The 25000-nt window shown below is 36.9% G+C and overlaps 1 protein-coding gene across 1 annotated transcript in view; it reads left to right on the top strand.

Moving 5' to 3' along the window:
* mtgo (miles to go) overlaps positions 1-25000 on the top strand; it is a 466045-nt gene that overhangs the window by 181828 nt on the left and 259217 nt on the right. The window contains exon 2 of the mRNA XM_069836312.1: positions 13914-14505. Within this exon, the coding sequence (XP_069692413.1) occupies positions 14349-14505 (157 nt within the window). The 5' untranslated portion in view covers positions 13914-14348. The remainder of the gene's footprint in view (positions 1-13913; positions 14506-25000) is intronic.

Consider the following 25000-nt stretch of genomic DNA (forward strand, 5'->3'; position numbering starts at 1 on the left):
GAATGAAGTTAAAATGAAAAATAATCATAATATGGCTATTTAAACACACTTTTTTTAAATGGTGGCCGTTCATTCCGTTACAGACTTCAGTTCTTTTGTGCATATTATCGTACTATAGGCTATTGCATCTAATTCCAATTACCAGTTTCGTACCAGTAACTTATGTTGAAATAATTCTGTACCTACTCTATAAAAGAGTACCTTACGTACTGTAAATTCAATCTTCACTTCTGCCCGACCCGCACAGATAAAATTACTCAGACATGCTATCTACTGTCCATCCAAGTGATTATGTCGCAGGATGGTAGAAAGGGAGGAAAATCATGTGACAGTTAATTACTTAACGAGTCCCTTTTATTTAAGTTATTTTATTACGTAGACGTCCAACTCCTAACAGAAATTAATGTTTTCAGAAAAGAGCTCAGACATCCCAGCCACTAGCCTTTAGAGAGGGGCGAGCAGAAGCAGGTGAGGGAAATCGGGATGCAACGTAGGCAAACGGACGACAGTACCTGTGCGAAAATATGATTCAATATTGAAAACTCTTTCATCACTGGAAAAGCGAACATATTTCTGAAACGTACTCTACTCACTAACTCAGTACTGTTTTCTCTATTCGGCCTTGGTTCTGTGTGGAGGACAGTTGGAACTTGATTAGTAGAAGGAGTGGGAGTGAAGTACATTCAAAAACTCAGGTACAATAAAAATTGAAGTCAAAATAAAATGATGTCCCTGTATAAGGCTGCCATACCATAGGTAGGATATGGTTCCCGGACGACAGGTCGAGCATCAGCTGGTGAAGTGCTTCCTACAACGGCGAAAGGAGAAATGGATTATGATACCTACCTTACAGTAGATGTTGAAAGTGTCCTTCCGCTCGTACACAAGCTTGATATCGCGAGAATATCTTATCTCTCACTCGCCTGAGCTCATGAACTGTTGTATAATGTTTGTAGGCCTGCAGGGTGGATATACACGATCTTCTCTGAGTTGCCGTATATAGCAGCGATTACAGAACGGTGGTAAAGTTTGTGTCTTTAGACGAGTTTGTAAACTTGCGTCAGAATGAGTGATATCCTTCCTCTCGACCACTTCCGAAAGTAAACACGGGTATGTTCTGTCACCAGTTGTTAATGTCTGTTGACGACAGTATGGCTTCCGGGTAAAAACGAACACCACTGGCACATTGCATAACTTATTGCAAGTACTGTACTTCTGCCAGCTATGAAGCCGAAGAGCTAATACTTACTTACTGGCTTTTAAGGAACCCGGAGGTTCATTGCCGCCCTCACATAACCCCGCCATTGGTCCCTATCCTGAGCAAGATTAATCCACTCTATCATCATATCCCACCTCCATCAGATCCATTTTAATATTATCTTCCCACCTACGTCTCGGCCTCCCTAAAGGTCTTTTTCCCTCCGGCCTCCCAACTAACACTCTATATGCATTTCTGGATTCGCCCATACGTGCTACATGTCCTGCCCATCTCAAACGTCTGGATTTAATGTTCCTAATTATGTCAGGTGAAGAATACAATGCGTGCAGTTCTGTGTTGTGTAACTTTCTCCATTCTCCTGTAACTTCATCCCTCACCTTATTCTCAAACACCCTTAACCTATGTTTCTCTCTCAAAGTGAGCGTCCAAGTTTCACAACCATAAACAACAACCGGTAATATAACTGTTTTATAAATTCTAACTTTCGGTTTTTTTTTGATAGCAGACTGGATGATTAAAGCTTCTCAACCGAATAATAACAGGCATTTCCCATATTTATCCTGTGTTTAATTTCCTCCCGAGTATCATTTATATTTGATACTGTTGCTCCCAGTTATTTGAATTTTTCCACCTTTTCAAAGGATAAATTTCCAGTTTTTATATTTCCATTTCGTACAATATTCTGGTCACGAGACATAATCATATACTTTGTCTTTTCGGGATTTACTTCCAAACCTATCTCTTTACTTGCTTCCAGTAAAATTCCCGTGTTTTCCCTAATCGTTTGTGGATTTTCTCCTAACATATTCACGTCATCCGCATAGACACGCAGCTGATGTAACCCGTTCAATTCCAAGCCCTCTCTGTTATCCTGGACTTTCCTAATGGCATACTCTAGAGCAAAGTTGCAAAGTAAAGGTGATAGTGCATCTCCTTGCTTTAGCCCACAGTGAATTGGAAACGCATCTGACAGAAACTGACCTATACGGACTCTGCTGTACGTTTCACTGAGACACATTTTAATTAATCGAACTAGTTTCTTGGGAATACCAAATTCAATAAGAATATCATATAATACTTCCCTCTTAACCGAGTCATATGCCTTTTTGAAATCTATGAATATCTGATGTACTGTACCGTTATACTCCCATTTTTTCTCCATTATATATGTCGAATACCAAATATCTGGTCAATAGTCGATCTATTACGCCTAAAACCACACTGATGATCCCCAATAATTTCATCTACATATGGAGTTAATCTTCTCAAAAGAATATTGGACAAAATTTTGTACGAAGTCAACAAAAGTGATATTCCAATAAGACTGTGTATTACGACCAAGCTTAGAGGGACAAATACAGTACAAGTCAGTATACAAATTCCGGTTAAGCCGCTTTATTACACCAAAACGCATGTTCCCAACGTGATCCTATTAAGCGGAATCCACGTACTTATTTCTCGTTCTCATTGTTAAATATAAACTTCTCATTTCTGTTACCCTGCCCCAGGTGAAAAGAAATGAAACATGGGGCATCACTAACGACTGAAGATACAGACAGTTTCTTCTTCGTCATCGTGACATCAGCTGGAGACACTGGTGACTCAGGGTCACTTGGCAAGTCGTGCACGTATGTCCTGTTAGCTAATTATTCGTGAGGGGACCTTCTTTGTCTAGTCTAAGGTTCTCATAACACGATTCATTGGCTCTCTGACCTGTTACATAACCCGAGGAGGGGGACAACGGCCCGGTGTTAGCTCAGCTGAGATCTACTTACAAAAGATGTCTAGAATTTGATCTACTGAGGTCTTTAGTACACAAAATGGCTGCGAAGGCAGCTTTTCTCAGTCTACGCACGTTGATGAATGTTCATAGCTAGTACCTCGTTTTCGCAAACCGTGGATTCACAAAAATCTTTTTCAGCTGACAATGGCAAACATTTTATGTTTCAAGCCTCCCCAGGTCAAAATGTCGTAAGTTTAAACTCGCGAAAAAAAAAAAACAAACAAACTTTGTTTTTACCACGAATTTATTCGAAATTAACGTTTTATGAGATTTTGATTTTTTTTTTTTTTGCGAAACTTTGATTTACAGATAGTGTCCAAAATATATATTATTGGAAGTCACGTAAATATGTGCGTGAATTAATACAATAAGCTTCGATGAAACTAGGTTTCTTGCCTGCCGTGCTATTGGCAGGCATGGGAGTGATTGGAGTTAGCTAGGTTTACGATTTTGTTTTAATTAGGCAGTGAAATTGTCTTAAAAACTTTAAGCGATTAAAATATAATCTCTTTTGCATTGACATTAATTATGTACAAAAGTTTCAATGTAATATTAAAATCCCATTTCTCTGGAATTCGTTACCTGCTAGCATCAGGGACTGTCGAAATAAAATTGAATTCAAACGCAAACTTACTAGGCACTTGGTCAGTAATTGATACTCGTTCAGACATGGTTTCTTGTAAATAGTTCTCTTAATCTACCACAAAATACTTCAATATCCGGTAATTTCATCACTATAGATTTTTGTTATTCTAGGTTTAATTTGTAATTCAGTAAATACAAAAATATTCTTTGTTCTTAACTTCTATGATAAAATGTCTAGCTTTCATTAATCAGGTAATCTTGTCGTACTTTAATTTTTATTGTAATTGTAAATTTAATATTAATTGTAATTTTATTGTTCATATTATAGTTGTAATCCCCTGATAGAGGGGCAGAGAAGGCCAGACGACCTTATCTCTACCAGGTTAAATAAATAAATACTGCTACTAAATACTATTTCTATACAGAATTTTGAATCTTACATTCAAACCGTATTTCCAGTGGCTTTATTTTTAAATATAAAGTAGAAAAAGCCTGAATGTTTCCTGGTAATGCACGATGAAAATCAAAAAGTCACATTTTTCATGCAAAATAAGTTTTTTTTTTTTTTTTTTTTTTTTTTTTTTTTTTTTTTTTTTTTTTTTCGAAATAACACCGAAGTTAGCTGAAATTAAAAATTTTTATTCGCCACAAAATAGAATCCTCGTTCATAGCTGATAGAAAACTATTATTTTTTTATTTATTTAACTTGCTAGCTATTGAGTACAAATTACATTTATAAACCAAAAATATTTCTAGTCACTACCGCAAGAGCCAGGCTCATGTACGGTGTGGTCTTAGCCAATAATATAACATAACATTTACAAGGACAAGAATGAAGAAGAAAGAGAAAAGAGAGAAAAATGCATATTTAATATAAATTGACAATCCGACAGAAGCCAGTGATATGCAATAAAAACATGAATATAGTCGACAGAAATAAAAGGTAAAAAAATACATTTGTTAATAGGCCTATTGTATATCATGGATATTAAAAAATTGCTGTCGAGAACATCTGTAAGGTTGAAAAATTAAATAGGCCATTTAATAAAATATTATAGAAAAATTGAGTAGCCTTCAGTAGATAATGCTCTCTCTCTTTGTATGCAATCATAGTGCGTTGAGATTAAAACCCAATCTATGTCACGTGACAGGGTAGCGAATCACGGAGGAGATAGCACCACTGTTAGCGACAATATGTATTTGCGTAAATATTGCGAGTAAATTATGACGATAGCTTAGATGAGAGGCTCGGGACAGAAACAGTTTTGCTGTAACGCATGCGTGGACCTCTCATGCAGTGGGAGCGTGATCCTTACTTGAATTTATTTTTGCGTGTACATTGCAGATTAAATGATTGAGATCCCTTCTTGCTCCGGTTACAGACCTTGCATTTACGAAGGTTAGGTTAGGTTAGGTTAGCTTTGGTTAGGTTAGCTTAGCTTAGGTAAGGTTAGGTTAGGTTAGTTTTGGTTAGCTTTGGTTAGGTTAGGTTAGGTTAGGTTAACTTTGGTTAGGTTAGGTTAGGTTAGCTTTGGTTAGGTTAGCTTGATTTCATTCGTCCATGTAGTAGTTAAAATTATATAATATGACAGTTTTTGATTCGTAATATTGATAAAAAAAATAATAGGCCTATAATGAAAACTGTGAATAATTTCATGGTTCCTAAATTTTTTTTTTTCGTTAAAGGCTAGGTATTTTTCTATAGGCCAGAAATAAAACAGCAACGCCGTCATAATTACTACTTTACGCTTTCGCGAACATTAACCGGAAATTTACTTTCCGTCATTTTAATGGTATTCCGTGAAACACACCTTTTTTCCTGTTAATTTCCTTGTGATAACCTAGTTTATGATCTTATTACATCTTCATTTTCTTTTAATGCATTCAAAAAAACCGCCGTTGTACTACATAAAACCTTAACTTATCTAATGGAGTGAATTATTTAAGAATATAGTCGCGAATTTGACTACCACCATTTCGATTATATTTTGTTTTATACGGCTCGGAGTCCACACCTGTGGAGTAACGGTCAGCGCGTCTGGCTTCGAAACCAGGTGGCCCGGGTTCAAATCCCGGTCGGGGCAAGTTTCCTGGTTGAGGTTTTTTCCGGGGTTTTCCCTCAACCCAATACGAGCAAATGCTGGGTAACTTTCTGTGCTGGATCCCGGACTCATTTCACCGGCATTATCACCTTCATATCATTCAGACGCTAAATAACCTAGATGTTGATACAGCGTCGTAAAATAACCCAATAAAAAATAAATGAAATAAAATATACGGCTCGGTACGGTCCGGTGACTAGTGGCCAGCGAGTAGCGTCGACTATCGATATTGGTCTGCCGTGGATGAATGAGTCAGTTTTAGGAAATGCCCGCTTTTGCATCATAACTTTCACCAGAGGAGAAGCTCTCGGCCATCCGCCTGCACGGCTTGCTCTCAGAGCTGTTTCATCGGCTTATTTGTCTCCAGACTTCTGCACGCACTTATTTATCTTGTGCGATAAAGTGGCTCACGTCGCCATTGTGTAAATACAGCCGCTTGTAGGCCAACGTGTTTCAGCGGAGTTCGCTTCTTGGGTCTTCTGCCCTCTCCGTAGCTTCCACAGATGAAGTATAAAAAATTAGGTCTATTTCATACAAATTTAAAAAAAAGTAGTCACAGAATGGTTAAAAAAAAACTTTGTCCACCAAGAAATGATCCACTGTAGGCTATATTCTACCATTTAAAAATATTCTCGATGACACCATAACTGGCACAACATTAGTCGCAAAAATATTTTGTTCCAATGAAAATATTCCTTTCGAAACTGAAGGTTTGACGTGTGAACCCTTGTCCCAAATCCCCACATTTAGTTTTAATTTCAATTACGTGTTACTTTTGTTGCTTCTCGTTTTCAACATTTGTCCTCATATCACGAAATAGATACTCGCTCACACCACCATATCACACTCTCCATTCCTAAACACAGAACATCCTTCCACTCTTCATCTTTCACCGTCTCTGCAGCTCATCTCTGGAACTCTCTACCACAACATGTCAGAGACTGTCGGACATTGTCTAGTTTCAAAAATAAATTAAAATTGCACTTTTTGAATTAGATTCCTTTCAGTTATAAGCCCCTTTCTCAGCCATAGTTTTGTAAAAATATAGGCTATATATTTCTTTTTCCTTCCTTTCCCCTTTTTGTCCTCTTTATTAGCCGATGAATTTATTATCATAGCCTTTTTATTGTGAATTTTATTTAATTTTCGTATTTCTTTTCTTTTTTATTATTATTTTATTACATTCCATTTTTATATATTCTTCCTTACGTTTTTCCATATTAACTATTTGTACTAAATGAGTTGCTTTCACTGTATTCCAATGTATTTTACTTTTTTTTTCTGTTATGGTATTATTTTCATGTTGTTTAGTGTCGATTTTATTATGCTATTATTATTATTTTTTATTTATTTATTTATTTATTTATTTATTTATTTATTTATTTTTTATTTTTTTTTTTGTAATATGTTAGTATTCTGTTCCTTAAGTTTTTGTTAAATTTTAAAACGCAGAATAAATACGGGAAATGCGTGTTATTATTCGGTTGAGAAGCTCTTATCATCCAGTCTGCTGTCCAAAAATCTGAAAGTTAGAATTTATAAAACAGTTATATTACCGGTTGTTCTGTATGTTTGTGAAACTTGGACTCTCACTCTGAGAGAGGAACATAGGTTAAGGGTATTTGAGAGTAAGGTGCTTAGGAAAATATTTGGGGCTAAGCGGGATGAAGTTACAGGAGAATGGAGAAAGTTACACAACGCAGAACTGCACGCATTGTATTCTTCACCTGACATAATTAGGAACATTAAATCCAGACGTTTGAGATGGGCAGGGCATGTAGCACGTATGGGCAAATCCAGAAATGCATGTAGAGTGTTAGTTGGGAGACCGGAGGGAAAAAGACCTGTAGGGAGGCCGAGACGTAGATGGGAGGATAATATTAAAATGGATTTGAGGGAGATGGGGTATGATGATAGAGACTGGATTAATCTTGCACAGGATAGGGACCGCTGGCGGGCTTATGTGAGGGCGGCAATGAACCTTCGGGTTCCTTAAAAGCCATTTGTAAGTAAGTAAGTATGTATACTTTGTGACCTGGTAGAGTGTAAGAGAAGACCCTATGGCCTTAACTCTGCTAGTATAAATAAAGAATTATTATTATTATTATATTATTATTATTATTATTATTATTATTATTATTATTATTATTGAAACACCTTGTATAATGATTAATGAATATAAGTTAGTTTATATTTGCCTAACGATTTTCCTGTCCATACTAAAGGAATCCGCCCTGTGTGTCAGTGTATTTTCTGTTATAAAAAATCACTGAGAAAGAAATGTTGGTGGCTATTTTCTAATGGAAAAATAAAACCCAACAGTGACTCTTAAAATCTTGTAGCATCTTAAATTTTCCAGTAACACAGCAACAGACAGCATGAGCAAAAAGAAACTGACTCATCTGAAATTAATGTTGTTGATATGAATATTGTTTGCGAAGGCTCCGAATACTGATATTATAACTTCATTATGAACCATGAAGATTATTTTTGACTGGCATCATTAGAACAATATGTTCAGCGTTTTAGAGATAACACAGTTACTATTTATGAGCTTGCTGTTGTTTGGATATCTTAGCAAGTGGACATTGAACTTCTCCGGTTTTGAACCATAAAATGTTGTGGACCTTCATGTAGGCATATAGGATAAACAATTTATTTTTCTTATGGCTTTTAAGGAACCCGGAGGTTCATTGCCGTCCTCACATAAGCCCGCCCTCGCTCCCTATCCTGAGCAAGATTAATCCATTCTCTATCATCATATCCCACATCTCTCAAATCCATTTTAATATCTTCCCATCTACGTCTCGGCCTCCCCAAAGGTCTTTTTCCCTCCGGCCTCCCAACTAACACTCTATATGCATTTCTGGATTCGCCCATACGTGCTACATATCCTGCCCATCTCAAATGTCTGGATTTTATGTTCCTAATTATGTCAGGTGAAGAATACGATGCATGCAGTTCTGCGTTGTGTAACTTTCTCCATTCTCCTGTAACTTCATCCCTCTTAGCCCCAAATATTTTCCTAGACACCTTATTCTCAAACACCCTAAATCTCTGAATAATTTCAAGGGAAAAATTGTTCCGGGGCCGGGTATCGATCCCGGGACCTCTGGTTGAACGTACCAGCGCTCTTTCCAACTGAGCTACCCGGGAACTCCACCCGACACCGTCTCAACTTTTCCATTTATATCCACAACACAACTCGCGTGGGCTGACGAAACGCCACAGATCCACATCGAGTGCACACAATCTCTGTGTGACTTGGAATTGTGGTTTTCTGTTAACGTACACAGTGACGTATATATTATGCAAATCTAGTCTTTCAGGTAAGGCTCCCTGTAAAGCAGATTTAAATAATTTAAAGGGAAAAATTGTTCCGGGGCCGGGTATCGATCCCGGGACCTCTGGTTGAACGTACCAGCGCACTTTCCAACTGAGCTACCCGGGAACTCCACCCGACACCGTCTCAACTTTTCCATTTATATCCACAACACAACTCGCGTGGGCTGACGAAACGCCAGAGATCCACATCGAGTGCACACAATCTCTGTGTGACTTGGAATTGTGGTTTTCTGTTAACTTACACAGTGACGTATATATTGTGCCAATCTAGTCTTTCTGGTAAGGCTCCCTGTAAAGCAGATTTGAATAATTTCAAGGGAAAATTGTTCCGGGGCCGGGTATCGATCCCGGGACCTCTAGTTGAACGTACCAGCGCTCTGTTCCTCTCTCAAAATGAGAGTCCAGTCCCTAACATATCCCATCTCCGTCAAATCCATTTTAATATTGTCCTCCCATCTACATCTCGGACTCCTCAAACGTCTTTTTCCCTGAGGTCTCCCAACTAAGACTGTGTACAGAGTGTTAAAAAAAAAAGTATCCAATATTTTGGGAGGTGATAGTTTGCATCAAAACAAGGAAAAAATATCTAATAAACATGGGTCCCACAACACATACTTTCTGAGATCTGTACACTTGTTCGTAGGAGGTGCTCTATTCATGGCAATGCATTTCTCTGCTCTATAATACAGCAAGCTACCAGATAATCATACCGTAGTTGACACCCCTGGCATGGAATAATGATACGTCGCAAGGAATACTGAAAAGAAAAGTCTGGTTGCTGTTATGAGCAGGGTTCAGCAGAGATGGTGTTGTGAATTTTCGTAATCACTATGTTTGGACTGATGAAAATCCCCATGCAGTTGAAGAAACAAGGCATCAGCACGATTCTCAATCAACTTATGGGCAGGCGTTCTTGGCGATAGATTAAGGGCCATACGTGCTACCACAGAGATTAACTGGGACTCGTTATCAGGACTTTCTAATTAACGTATTGCCTACCTTGCTGGAGTATGTGCCATGTCAGCAAAGACTACAGATGTGGTTCATGCATGATGGCACACCGGCATATTTTCTCCGCAATAAGCGTGAACACCTGACGCTGACACTTCAGGACCGCTGGATTGATTGGGGAGGCCCCACATCTTGGCCTGCTCGTTCCTCAAACCTAAATCCCCTAGACGTTTGGTTGTCAAGAACAACCAGGTAAATTTCAAAGAGTGCGTAATTTCTTACGTCGAAGGGCAGGAGAACTGCCATAAATGGACGTCACATTGAGCACCTCCTATCTCAGAAAGTATGTGTTGTAGGACCCATGTTTATTAGACATTTTTTCTTGTTTTGATCCACACTAGCATCTCCTAAAATATTGGAAAATTTTTTAACACCCTGTATACATTTTTGGGTTAACCCATACGTGCTACAATCCCTGCCCATCTCAAATGTCTGTATTTAATGTTCCTAATTATGGCGGGTGAAGAATACAATGCCCAAAGCCACACTTTTAACACTAATACTATTTTTTTGTGCGAGTTCGTTTGTTACATAGGTATATGGCGAAGTTACTGCTAAGATATAAAAATTACTCAACGCACACTCATGTAATCTAAACCAACGGTTTCACCCCAGGGATGAATTCCCTCCCCAAGGGCATTTTATAGTGTTTTATGAGGAAATGAGGACCATAAAATACAAATATATCAGATAAAGCTATCATAATTAGAAAATCGGCATATTCATATTCTTCAGACAAAAAAAAAAAAGAAAACAGTAAAAGTTCTTTCATTTGACTGTTACACTTTTACTGCATCATACTACTTTTGACAGTAAAATGGTACGAAAGAACGTGTTTCAACCAATCATAGCTGTTTATTGCTACAATTTTATCTCTTCCTTATAATTTGTTTTTTATCACTTCCCTAGCATTTTCTTGTTTTTATCACTTCGGCAGCGTTAGTTTCTTTGTTTGCCAGCATTTCAAACTGCAAATTATTTACGGTACTATAAAACATGCCTTGCGATCGTCATTTGTTTACCGTATACATAGAGCGTATTCCGAATCTCACCGGTGAGCAATCCGATGGCATCACGGTGTTCCGAATTCCACCGATGACGTCATTGATGCTCCACCGGTGTCGCACCGTTGCCATCAGCTTGCAGAGGTGGTGGCAGTCTCCATCAGGCGCCATCAGTGAATCTGATTGGTTCTTGTATAGGGCGGGAATTAGCAGACGAATAACATCGTGCACTGTTGTGTCATGGCGGTGTGTTCTGCTTTAGTTCTGCTGTATTGTTTGTAATGAGCTCATCGTGGAAACGATATGTTAATGGCTTATGAGCGAACATGTCAACGGACCCGTTAGTACTACCGGTTCAAGAAATAAATTGTTTATGCTATCTTTTCTTTGAACGAGATGGCAGTACGAAAATTTCGAAAAATTTTGCTAGCGTAGCACAGACTACAACTCGTACAGTCGTCATGACAGCCATCAATCCTTTCAGCAGTTTTGTTCCTTATTTCGCTGCAACGTGACGTCATTGAGGCCACCGGACCGGTGAGATTCGGAATACGCTGATAGTCAACTGATAATGGCGGCTCCGTGCAGACGTTTTGGTTAAGCTAACTTTCTTCTTCTAATCGTGTAATAGTCAATTGAATTCCAATCGAGTTTTGATTTTCTCTAGATAAATCAAAATCTCTAGTGAAATTACTGTTGATAAGACCTAAACGGTGCGCTATCACGTGATAACCACCTAACGTCTTTGTGAATAAGCAACTGAGTGCATTTAGAATCCATTGCAGAACGAAGATATGGAAATAAACTTGTTTTTAGTGGCCTTATTTTTATGTAATTAATCATTTTATTACTTGCCATAATATTTCTGCAAACTCAGAAACTAGCGACTTGAACTAGAACATGTACCTTCTCTCTATTCCTCTGCACACAACATCCTTCTACTCATCATCTTTCAGCATATCTATTCCACGCCTCTGGAATTCTCTCCCTGACCATGTCAGAGACTGTCGGACAATATCAAAATTCAAATTTAAATTTAAAAATCACATTCTAGTTCGTGGAATTGCTTGTTGAACACATGTCAGGTTGCGCAACTTCACCTTAACCCATGACATATAGTAAATATTGTAACTATGCTGTTGTAAAATTGAAAATTAATATGTAATGTATTATTATTATTATTATTATTATTATTATTATTATTATTATTACTACTACAACTACTACTACTGGGCGGCCGGGTAGCTGAGTTGATAGAGCAGCTGGCTACGGACTGGAAGGTCCGGGGTTCGATCCCAGGTGGTGACAGAATTTTTTCTCGTTGCCAAACTTTCAGAACGGCCCCGAGGTTCACTCAGCCTCCTATAAAATTGAGTACCGGGTCTTTCCCGGGGGTAAAAGGCGGTCAGAGCGTGGTGCCGACCATACCACCTCATTCTAGTGCCGAGGTCATGGAAAGCATGGGGCTCTACCTCCATGCCCCCCAAGTGCCTTCATGGCATGTTACGGGGATACCTTTACCTTTTACTACTACTACTACTACTACTAGTTATCAATATCATCATTGCTATCTCTGTTTTCTTTCTTTTTGTTGTATTAGCTCGATGAGAGCTCTGTAGTGTTCTTTTGACTCTCTAAAGGGGTTATCTTAATTTGTATCATTTTCATCAGTGTTTGTATTTCTTTTTTGTATTTGTATGTGCTATCTGGTAGGATGGAAGAGAAGGTCTTATGTATGTATTTATTCACACTGCAGTGGGTATATACCCGGTGGCAGTGGTAACTAATTACACTCAATAATGACAATAATAAACTTATTAATTAAAAATACAATTAATAATAATACTAATAATTAATACTAATAATAATAATAATAATAACAACAACGACAGGGAATATACTAAATTAAATAAACGATCACTTAAAATAACATTTGAAATAAATCTCATTTGTATCTTAAAACTAAGATCGAACTAAAACCCACGAGTATGATATGTTCATATCTGCACAAGTACCTTTCAAATTACACTCATTTCGCTGTCAACTCACTCATTGCAATGGAACTACGACACATTTCACTGATTCTATCCTGATTTCACTAACACTTCAAAAACATTTCACTTTCAAATACTATGCACTGCTACTATAAACTATAAAGCTTCACTGACAGGAACACGTTTCACTTACACAGCACACTTCACTGACACGACATACTTCTTCACTGACACAACACTTCAATAACAACATATCATTTACACCCTTTAAATACTGTGTATAATTACCGTCTATTAGTAAGGTCCTTAAGCCTATTTTTAAATACAGTTTTGGTTGTTGGTAAAGCCTTTAGTAAGTCTGCAGGTAAAGCATTCCAGTCCCTGATAGTACGATTGAGAAAAGAAAACTTTCCAGTGTCCGTCCTCTGCCTTCTTTCCCTCAATTTATATGAGTGGCCTTAATCCTGTCAGATTAAATAAATTATTATTATTATTATTATTATTATTATTATTATTATTATTATTATTATTATTACTTTGAAGCAAGTGAAAAAACCATATGCATGTATTATTTCAGAGTTTATTTCCTTTGCTAGGGTAAAAAATTCTTTCACTTTCACTCTTCCAGTTTTATCTGCGGCAGCCTTTATTATTTTCATTTTCTCGCGGCAAACCGGTTGAAAATGGCTGAACTAGGGGGTGGAGCAATGAATTCTGTTGACTTTATTTGCGTCAAACTCAATACTTGGCAAAAAAAATAGTAATAATCCGGTTACAAGGTTGGCAGCAACATTAACTAACATATCATTAAGTTCATTTTGGTTTTATTGATTTTGTTTTTACATTTTTTTCTTTTCTTTTCCTCTATAGAACGGAAAGTTGAGCCCAGCAGGAAGAATTCTCCAAGGAAGGATAAAGACGAAGCGAAACGAGCGAAGCTCCACCTCATGTGTTTGTGCAGTGACGTCATTACAGGGAACGAGCTGATTTTTTTTTAATCCCCCCCCCTCAAGTTGTCGTAATATTGTGGGTCTCTGGGCCGATATATAAAAAGTTTTGCAGGAATCGTCTGTGATATTTGCTAGTTATCTCTTTTTTATATTCTAATAATAATAATTGAGTGTAGTTACATTGTGTCTAACACGGTTTCGGTGGTGTTCTGTCCAGTGTTCTGACGCCACAGGGTGGTTCAGAGTGTAGTTTTCTATGCTGGATGCGGTGCTAGTGACTGTGCATACTGTATGTGATACCACTCCCTCCCAAGTGACTGTGATTGGATGCTGACGAAGCCGTCTTTCCTGTCCCATGTTGAAGGCTATGGTTGCGGGCCAGACGGTGGAAAATCATAATGACATGTATTGCACTCCCATCACACAATATGAATACTACCAGGAGTATTACCCCCAGCAGCCGGAGCTCTGCCCTGCACATCCGCAGCTCTGCACCGTCCACGGAGAATACGGTAAGGCCAAATGCACTCACTATACTGGCCAGTGTTAGGCTCTGGCTGACTAAACTAGAGGTGGGAAAAAAATGACAACGGTTATTTTGGAACTGTTCAAAAAATAACAGCACAGTCTACTACGTGGTACAGTCATTAAGTTCTAATACTGAGCGCATAGTGGCGTTGTGGTGCACTATAGCGCATAGGTAGCGCCATAGTATGATACCTTGTCAGTTAGTCTCTCGACCCAACAAGAGACAGTTGAGTGCATGCACTGTAAGCAGAACTACGGTCTTTGTTGTGACGGTGATTTGAATGCGCGCGTCGGAACTCGAGTATGTTGCAGTTTGAGCAACGGGCAAACGTCACGTTCTGTCAGAAATTAGGCGAAACTGCTACAGACGTGGCCAAATTATTAGCAAAATGAAAAATTTTTATTATATATTTTTACAAAATATGATTCTTCAATTTAGACTACAGTTGACATTTTTGTGTATTTCGAAATAATTAGCCAAATTGAAGATTTGTATTGTATATTTTTCAAAATTCAACTTTTCAATTTGGACTACATTTGATATTTTTGCATATTTACAAATTATTAGCAAAACTGAAGGTTTTTATTGTATATTTTTATAAAATTCGATTCTTCAATTTGGACTACAGTTGACATTTTGGATATTTCCAAATTATTAGCAAAACTGAAGATTTTTGTTTTATATTTTCACAAAATTTGGCTCTTCAATGCAGTTAACATTTTTGCTAATTTACAAATTATTAGCAAAATTGAAGATTTTTATTATATATTTTTACAAAACTTGACTCTTCAATTTAAACTACATTTGACATTTTTGCATATTTCTGTCTACTGTAATGATGGAAATATGCAAAATTGTCAACTGTAGTCTAAATTGAAAAGTCAAATTTTGTCAACAGAATTATCATAAAAATCGTCAATTTTGTTAATAATTTGTCCACGTCTGTATAACCGATCATAACTGGAGACGAAACATGGTGTTTCCTTTACGATCCGCAACTGAAGCGACAATCCGCCACCAGGAAAACGCCATTATTTCCACGACAGAAAAATCCGCAACAAGACAGGTCAAAAGGCAAGGTGATTCTTTAACAGTTTTTTTTATTCAAATGGAATTGTTCACATAGAATTCATCCCACAAGGTGCAACTGTAGACAAGATCCTCTACAAAGAGATTCTTGGCCGTTAAGCAATTCAATTCGTCGTAAGCGTCCTGAGCTTTGGCATAGGAAGAATTGGCTGTTGCTACACGACAACGCCCCTGCACATCGCTCCATCCTTGTCCAAGACGAACTTGCAAGGCAACAGGTCGCTGTTTTGCCACACCCTCCGTACTCACCTGATCTCGCACCATGCGATTTTTTTTCTCTTTCCCCTCATGAAATCAATCCTACGAGGGCGTAATTTTTATGCGGCCGAAAAGGTCATGACTGCCACAAGAGAAGCCGTACGGCATCTTCCTGCCAACATCTTTCAGCGGTGCTTCCAGCAGCTACACCAACGTTGGCAGACGTGCATAGCGGCCAACGGCGACTATATTGAGGGAGGATGTCGATCTGTTTAAGTGTACGCCGTATCACGCGGCATCTTCTGAGACATCCAGATTCTTGTGGGTGCCTACCCTCCAGGCGTCAGTGTCAGAACTTAATGACTGTACCACGTATATACAGTCGTGAAGGTCAATATGTAGTAAAAATGCAAACATGGATAGTTGCCCACCACTAGGATCGCTACTATCGCCTCATCATCGCAGATCTCTCTCTTAGCAGACGACAAAATATGTTACACTTTCGTTGTCGTGTTCTTTTGGAAAAATTAACACCTTCCTTCCATTATTGAAATATTAAATGCATAAAATTAATTTATTATTTTAATGAAGTATATTAAATTCCACCATAAACTCGAAGATACCTGCAAGAAATAAGTTAATATTATTTCTGTTTGTGCAAAACGAACTGAAATTTACTATAATACCTTCACTCATTCAAGATTATAGCGATAATTAATTTTCAAACCAGTAAATATTAATTTGCATTTCCCTTTACAACAATAACAATGGAAATATGAATTAATGGAGTAACTTACGTGTACCGGTACTTGTAGTGTAGGCTTACGTAGTTAACAAAGTGGGATAAGGTTAAGCAATAATAATCACACCAGAATTGGAAATAAAACGTGATCAATAAATTTTATTGTAACAGAATTTTTCTACGTCTCTAGTAAAGCAACAAATAAAAATAACAAAATTAACAGCTATAATTAAAAACATATCCTTTGAAAAAAAAGTAGGCCTAAGCAATAATAATCCCACCAGAATTGAATATAAAACGTGATCAATAAATTTCATTAAAACAAACTTAATTTTTCTACGTCTTTAGTAAAATAACACATAAAAATAATAACAAAATTAATAGCTACAATTAAAAATATATCCTCTGAAAAAAAAGTAGACCTAACCTTTATTTCTCTGGAAATTTAGCAGCCTAAATGACAGAACTTTAACCGGCATCTAATGTCCTTTCGGTTAGGCTGAAACATTTCATTGTGAAATTTGAGGATATAATGTATTCTAACAGTCACAAAGAACTTCAAAATTAAGAGTTTTGTTTCTGCACAGCATTCTTGTGGAAACCAGGAACCTTTCTAAATCTTTCGGAAATCGGAAAAAGGATAACTCTGGCCTCTTTTTCTTACTGTTGCTACAATTTATAGCACTACAAACGTCTCCTCCTTGTCCCATATTATTATTCCAATTATTATATTTTAGCCATTAACATTTTCATTACAACCAATAACGAACATTTCACAAGCATCAATGTGAAATACGCAACGAGCTGGCACTCGATAGAAATACGACACAGTCCAAAGTCGACCTTGGACAGTCTATTGTTTCTAGTTGCTAACCGCTTGGAGCGCTTTATCACGAGATTTGCAAAAAAAACACCTCAAGTTTCGCGACTGTATATAGTAGACTGTGGTAACTGCATCTTGGAATACTACGTTCCAAAATAACAGTGTAGCTCTGAGCTAGTACCACAGTCTACTATATACAGTCGCGAAGCTTGAGGTGATTTTTTTTGCAAATCTCGTGATAAAGCGCTTCAAGCGGTTAGCAACTAGAAACAATACAGTGTCCACGGTCGACTTTGGACTATGTCGTATTTCCATCGAGTGCTAGCTCGTTGCGTATTTCACATTGATGCTTGTGAAATGTTCGTTATTGGTTGTAATGAAAATGTTAATGGCTAAAATACAATAATTGGAATAATAATATTTTACTAGAGACGTAGAAAAATTAAGTTTGTTTTAATGAAATTTATTGATCACGTTTTATTTTCATTTCTGGTGGGATTATTATTGCTTAGGCCTACTTTTTTTTTTCAAAGGATATGTTTTTAATTATAGCTGTTAATTTTGTTGTTATTTTTATTTCTTACTTTACTAGAAACGTAGAAAAAGTAAGTCTGTTACAATAAAATTTATTGATCACGTTTTATTTCCAATTCTGGTGTGATTATTATTGCTTAACCTCATCCCACTTTGTTAACTACGTAAGCCTACACTACAAGTACAGGTACACGTAAGTTACTCCATTAATTCATATTTCCATTATTATTGCTGTAAAGGGAAATGCAAATTAATATTTATTGGTTTCATAGTTAATTATCGCTATAATCTTGAATGAGTGAAGCGATTATAGTAAATTTCAGTTCATTTTGCACAAACAAAAATAATATTAACCTATTTCTTGCAGGTATCTTCGAGTTTATGGTGGAATTTAATATACTTCATTAAAATAATAAATTAACTTTATGCATTTAATATTTCAATAATGGAAGGAAGGTGTTAATTTTTCCAAAAGAACACAACGAAAGTGTAACATATTTTGTCGTCTACTAGGAGAGAGATCTGTGATGATGAGGCGATAGTAGCGATCCTAGTGGTGGGCAACTACCCATGTTTGCATCTTTACTACATATTGAGCTTCGCGACTGTATATAGTAGACTGTGCTAGTACGAAATACTTGCGGTTACAAATACTCGTTTCACTTTGGAACTACATTATGACAACGCCTGTTGTGTTTTTTAAGATGCCTTATAAATGTTCGACTGCAAAATATGCCGACATTGTGTATGTTTATGGTTTGTGTGATGGAAGTTCCTTGCGTGCCGTCGCTGAATATGAACAGAAGGGTGCCATATCGAAGAGTATTTACTGTCTATGGGGTTGGATGAAAGACTTGGTATAGCAAAGGAAGTTGAAAACGAGAGAGGCGCTAATCGACCGTGTTTTGGATGCGGCATAAAGACAACCACGTGCAACTCTCCCGAGCGATGAGCGCGATTAACCCCCGAGCGCAACAGTGCATTGAAGCAGAAAGATTAAATCATTAACAGAAAAAAAAGCAATTAATATAAAAATTATAAATTGAAAATATGTGGTTCCCTCAGTGATAATATTGTTAATAATATAATTAGAATTAAAAATCCTACATCTTTAATTGTGAAGTAAGGATGAAATGGAATTTGAAAATGTGCGAAAACATCGACCCCGACGTCTAGAATATTGGGTATGTATGAATACGTGAATATGAACTTTAAATTTGTCGGTTATCTGTCTCTAAATGCGAGTTAGCACAATGGAATCTCAGAAGTTTTTGTGAAATCAAGGAACCATACCTCCGTAACCGTTCGAAAACTGACCTATATTCATATTATGAGCTTTTTCACTCAGAATGACTTCAGAATTCACATCGTAAATTTTTTACCTTTCCTCGTGATCACCCTGTATTTACGCGAAGTTAAAAAAAAACATACAAAAATCGACAGAGAATGAAAGACGAAACTTATTAATGCTAACACTGTGTGCACAATAAATGTCGCTATTGAGCATTCACCACGTGGGAACTGTAACTATGGCAACTCAACCGTTGTTACCATAGCAACAGACATTGTTTTTCCGATCGCAGCGCTAATGTCATATCCCATCTTAAAAAAAAAGGTATAAATGCATCACTTGAAAGGCAGAAAAGAAGACTAACCAAAAGACGTAAAGTATGTTTACTTTCATTTTGTGGAGTTAGAAGGCTCCTTTGAAACCCATTTTACAGATTTACGACTTTCTACACAAACACTTGTGTCCATCCCATCCCTCAGTTCTCATGCTTACAGTTGCCACTTTCAGTGATATTCTCGTGCTAATTTGGAATTCGGAAAAGATGTGGCAACTCTCCCTCCACGTGGATATGAAGGAAGCTTGTCAATTTTTCAAAACAAGGGTTCAGATTTGTTACTAACAGGCGAAGACAAGATTTCCCTCACAGCAAGGAAGACATTAAATTTATGACAACCAATTAGTACGGGGCAGTACAAGATCTGTGGACAACGTCCTTTCTGTGAAACTGCACTCCAGTATATAAAATGATCTATATACATGGAGACAGTCCAGAAAAAATTGCAATAGGTTCTTGACTCCTTTCACTGCGAAGAATGAAATTTTTAGTGTACAGTATATGTATGTGTATATACATGTGTATGTATGCAGGGTGATTCATGAGGATTTACCGTCACTTTCGGAGCTTATTTCCGAAGACATTCTGAGCAAAAATGTCATATAAACATTTGTACTAATCTCAATATTTTCAGAGTTACACTAATTTGAAGTTGTTTGTAAAGTATCATTATTATTTAGTTTTAAGGGTAAAAGAATATTACAGATAAAGGATGAACTATTCAGTAGTATAATTTATTTAATTAGCTAGTATTCTGAAGCTAAAAATGTGTTGTGAATTCCATAGTTGCTTCGTACAGAATTTTTTTTTTTTTAACTATAAAATTACATTTTTCTTACGCATTTATCAGAACAATTGTTACAAATCACTCCACTCTTGTAAATTTTTCAAGACTGTACTTTAGGATGCATAAATAATTAAACTATAAAAAAATATGTTCCTAAAAGTCGTATGATTTGTAACAATTTTTGTGATAAGTACGTAAGAATGATGTTAAAAATTGAAAAATAAAATCTGTACAAAGGAATTAACAAAACATTTTTTTTAGCTTCAGAACACTAGCTAGTTAAAAAAATGACACTTCTGAATAGTTCATTTTCCATTTGTAATATTTTTTGCCCTTAAAACTGAATGAACAATGTATTTTACAAACAACTTCAAATTAATGTAACTTTGAAGATACTGAGATTAGGACAAATGTTTATATGACATTTTTGCTCGGAATACCTTCGGAAATAAGCTCAGTAAGTGACTGTAAATCCTCGTGATTCACCCTGATATATTCAGGGGGGAAAAAACCTGAAAACTGGCACTTTAACATAAAATTCACACATCACTCAGCAGATGAATGAAACATTTTTTTCAGTTCCAGTAGCAAGCCATTCTGTTATACTAGAGCCCAGATTTATATGCACCAGAAGTTAAGAATGACACTGAGTGTAGGCCTACTTCAATGAATATGGTGTCCGGTAGAAAGGTTTTTAAGTCTGGTTCACAAAACTCCAAAATTGTAGGACTGCATAAATCCATTAGTCAATTTTCGAATGATTAATTATGAAACACCCTGTATATAGGCTATTACTAAAACGTCACTTCATTTATACATTTATATTTTGGGTAGTAGCCTACTGTTAAGTTTAGGTGACGATTGAGAAGAAATTCAAGTACATATAAAGATGTTAATAAAAGTCATTTCAGGCAATATAGTACAGAAAGAAATTTATTCATATTTTTACGTTGAAATAAATATTTCTACCTGAATCTTGTGTTCTTATGTAGGTAGCACCATAATAAGGTAACACTGGCAAAAGACGAACTACACCTTTTCCAGTTGTATTTCAGAAATTATCAAATGTATTTCAGATTAGTGGATTGTATTTCAGAAATTATCAATTATATTTCAGATTTGTCAATTGTATTTCAGATGGTATCACAAAATAAGCAATGCATTTAAGATTACGTAGTTGCTTTTATTTTACAAAATAACAAACTTAGACATACTGGATTTTAACATATATTTAAAAAACTGGAAATTGGATTTAAAGAATCCTCAACTTTATTGCATTTTAGCGTCTGACAGGCATATTCTCCATATATATATTATTTTTTCTATTTTAATGTACCGAAGTACATATGATATTTCCATGCAGATATTCTGCGTCATCATACGATGAAAGAGTAATGGAACGGAGAAAAATTCTCTCCGGCGCCGGGATTTGAACCCGGGTTTTCAGCTCTACGTGCTGATGCTTTATCCACTAAGCCACACCGGATACAACCCCGACGCCGGTTAGAATCGTCTCAGATTAAGCTCCAACTCTTGGGTTCCCTCTAGTAGCCGCCCTCTGCACTACGTCATAGATGTCTATGAACGCAGGACCGAAGTCCACACATGTGCTGAGGTGCACTCGATATGAGCGACTAGTTGGCCGGGATCCGACGGAATGAGCGCCGTCTTAAATCACGAAGTGATTTACGCATATCATATATATTATTTTAATGTGCCGAAGTACATATGATATTTCCATGCAGATATTCTGCGTCATCATACGATGAAAGAGTAATGGAACGGAGAAAAATTCTCTCCGGCGCCGGGAGGGAACCCAAGAGTTTGAGCTTAATATGAGACGATTCTAACCGGCGTCGGGTTTGTATCCGGTGTGGCTTAGTGGATAAAGCATCAGCACGTAGAGCTGAAAACCCGGGTTCAAATCCCGGCGCCGGAGAGAATTTTTCTCCGTTCCATTACTCTTTCATCATATTCTCCATAGCTAAAGCTGCAGCTTGATGATTTGTACCGTGTTGTATTGCACGAGCACAATCACCACCAACAATATTATGTGTGTTGCTTCATCAATTTTACTCTCTACAGTACAGTAGGTATATTATCCTACAACACCAGGAGCTATGACGTCAGGAATTCCAAGATGGGTTTTTACGTAACGTCTTCACACCAAATGGTCTCGATTGGATTTAACATTGGCGAATAAGGTGCCAACCGTAAGTTCTGAAATACAATTGATAAATCTGAAATACAATTGACAAATCTGAAATACAATTGATAATTTCTGAAATACAATTGACTAATCTGAAATACATTTGATAACATCTGAAATACAATTGACACATCTGAAATACATTTGATATTTTCTGAAATACAACTGGAAAAGGTGTAGTGACATTGCGAGAAAGTGCAGTCCTAACGTATGAATAAAGACGTCATAAACCGAAGCATTGATTCATCTCTTTGTACACTATACCTCGTATCTCACACGACCTTTTCGGGATCGATCTTGGGTCGCGTTTGCTGAGAACCATGTACCTGATTTGACCGTGTCTGTATGTGAAACAGATTTAAAAGTAAACGTACAAAGTCTCGATCTCTCCCTTTATAGGATTAGCTGTGAGAGCTGTCTGGAGGATGTGAAAGCAATAATTATTCTGCGTGTGGCAGGAAGTCACCAAGGAATGGTGATTCATTGATTGGTTGACGTCTACCAACTGCAAGGTTGCTGCAGAGTTAAAATGACGCGCTTGCCAGTTAAGTACAACGTGTTCTCTGTTCTTTAGCTCGCTCTGAGGAGAAGTATCGTAGAAAGTCGACGGAACTGATTAAGTAATGACTAGGGGACGGATGTTGATGACCTAAAAATCTACTTAAAATTATCAATAAAATGCCCTTAAAATAATGGAAAAATGACATACAATAGGGATATCCTGAACTAGCACCAACAGATAGCGCACGTGTACTTTGAGGGATGCGCTTTGCGTGTGCATATTTTGTTTTTCGGTATATAAACATTGGGAATATACGTATTACATTACTATATTAAATACTCCTAAAAATGACAAATTTTGTTATGTCCCTATATGTAAAAATCAGAGAAAGCTTTTTGTCTTCAATCGGGTCCCGAAATATTCTGAATATATGCTTTAAACCTTAAAAAATATACGTAATTAAATTGCGGCTCGAAAGTGCTAGCTATTAAATAAAAATAACTACTTCAAGTAAGGAATTGTTGACTACAGTTTCATTTTGAAAGAGGAAAAAAAAAATATGCAATCTCGTCAGCGAGCTATGTTAGCTTAGATTACATGCAGTAGTTGTAGGAGTCTCCGAAGTTTACGCCTGCAGTTAATTCTCGATAAACTGGGATGTTTATTATCCAAGACGATTCGTAGTGAAATCCATTTCGTGAATAATATTTTTAATGTATTATACCCTAATTATTAAAACCATGTTTTAACTTCAAATTTTCAAAATCATCCTACATAGTATTCAAAACTGCATGTCCTTAACCTACAAAACGCAGACTAATTGTGATAATTTCTGCGATCACATTATATCTTCCTATTAAAAATTGCATTTGATCTTTCTGCAACTACAGAAAAAAATACAAGGGATTCAATCTCGATAGTCCCTTCCCTATAAAAAAAACACATTGGTGGCTGCATATCCTGATTTTAGCGTACTGTTCTTAAATACTAATGATTAAAGAGCGCAATATTCACCTTCGACATAGTTCACATTTTTTCATTCGTGCATCTCATTCTCAAAGTTCTCGTTTAGGTTCATGAACATTCAATTTACTCGTATCTATATTCTGCATACTGCAGATTTCCCCACCCATCTCGGGGAATCGCTCAATATTATACAGGTTTACGTTATTATTTGTTGTAAATTAAATTATGAGGTAAGAAAATACTGAATTATATTAAATTATACTAGTTTATACAAAATAATTGTAAATATAATTTTGACACGCACAGAAAATCAACAAGCAGGAAAATGTAAACAACTGTAGCATATGACATAACATAGCCCTAGAACATATTGCACCGCATGGAACGCTCCTGCCATCTAGCGGTAAAACTTCGCATAAGATATCCCTATTAAAAGAAAATGACGTTTAAATATTATTCAACGTACTCGCACAAAGATATGTTGGAGGCAAGACTGGAAAGTATTCCTGAAGGAAGGCGAGCAACATAAGTTGCCCACGTTTTTATCGCTCTGACATAGCTGGTGTGTGAATCATAGCTGTGATTGCTGCCACTTCATTTGTTTGAATACATCACGCTTGTATGAATAATGCACGGAAGATGCAGAAAAATGTTGAAACATGAGTCACGTCGGACGGTAGACATACCAAGTGTTGGGTGGGTCTGACGACCATTTCTTTCGCTCAAACTTTCCCTCGTAAAAGTTTTCATGCCAGGATTGAAGTTGTCTTGCTACGTCCTTCACCTCATCGGAACTTGAGAATTTGATTCCAGAGGCCGTCTTTTCTTTCGCCAGGCAGCAACTTTATCTTTCGTTTTCCACTTCGTCGATTAAGATTCTCCTTTCGTTTCTTGTCGTTCTTTGTAATCATTGTGCGTAACGCAGCGTCGATAAATGTGCCACTGAATTAATTTGTCTCATCGGTTGTACATCACTTTACAGAACAGACTACGCAGTTCCTCA

The sequence above is a fragment of the Periplaneta americana genome, chromosome 9 (genome assembly GCF_040183065.1).
Source record: "Periplaneta americana isolate PAMFEO1 chromosome 9, P.americana_PAMFEO1_priV1, whole genome shotgun sequence".
NCBI lineage: Eukaryota > Metazoa > Arthropoda > Insecta > Blattodea > Blattidae > Periplaneta > Periplaneta americana.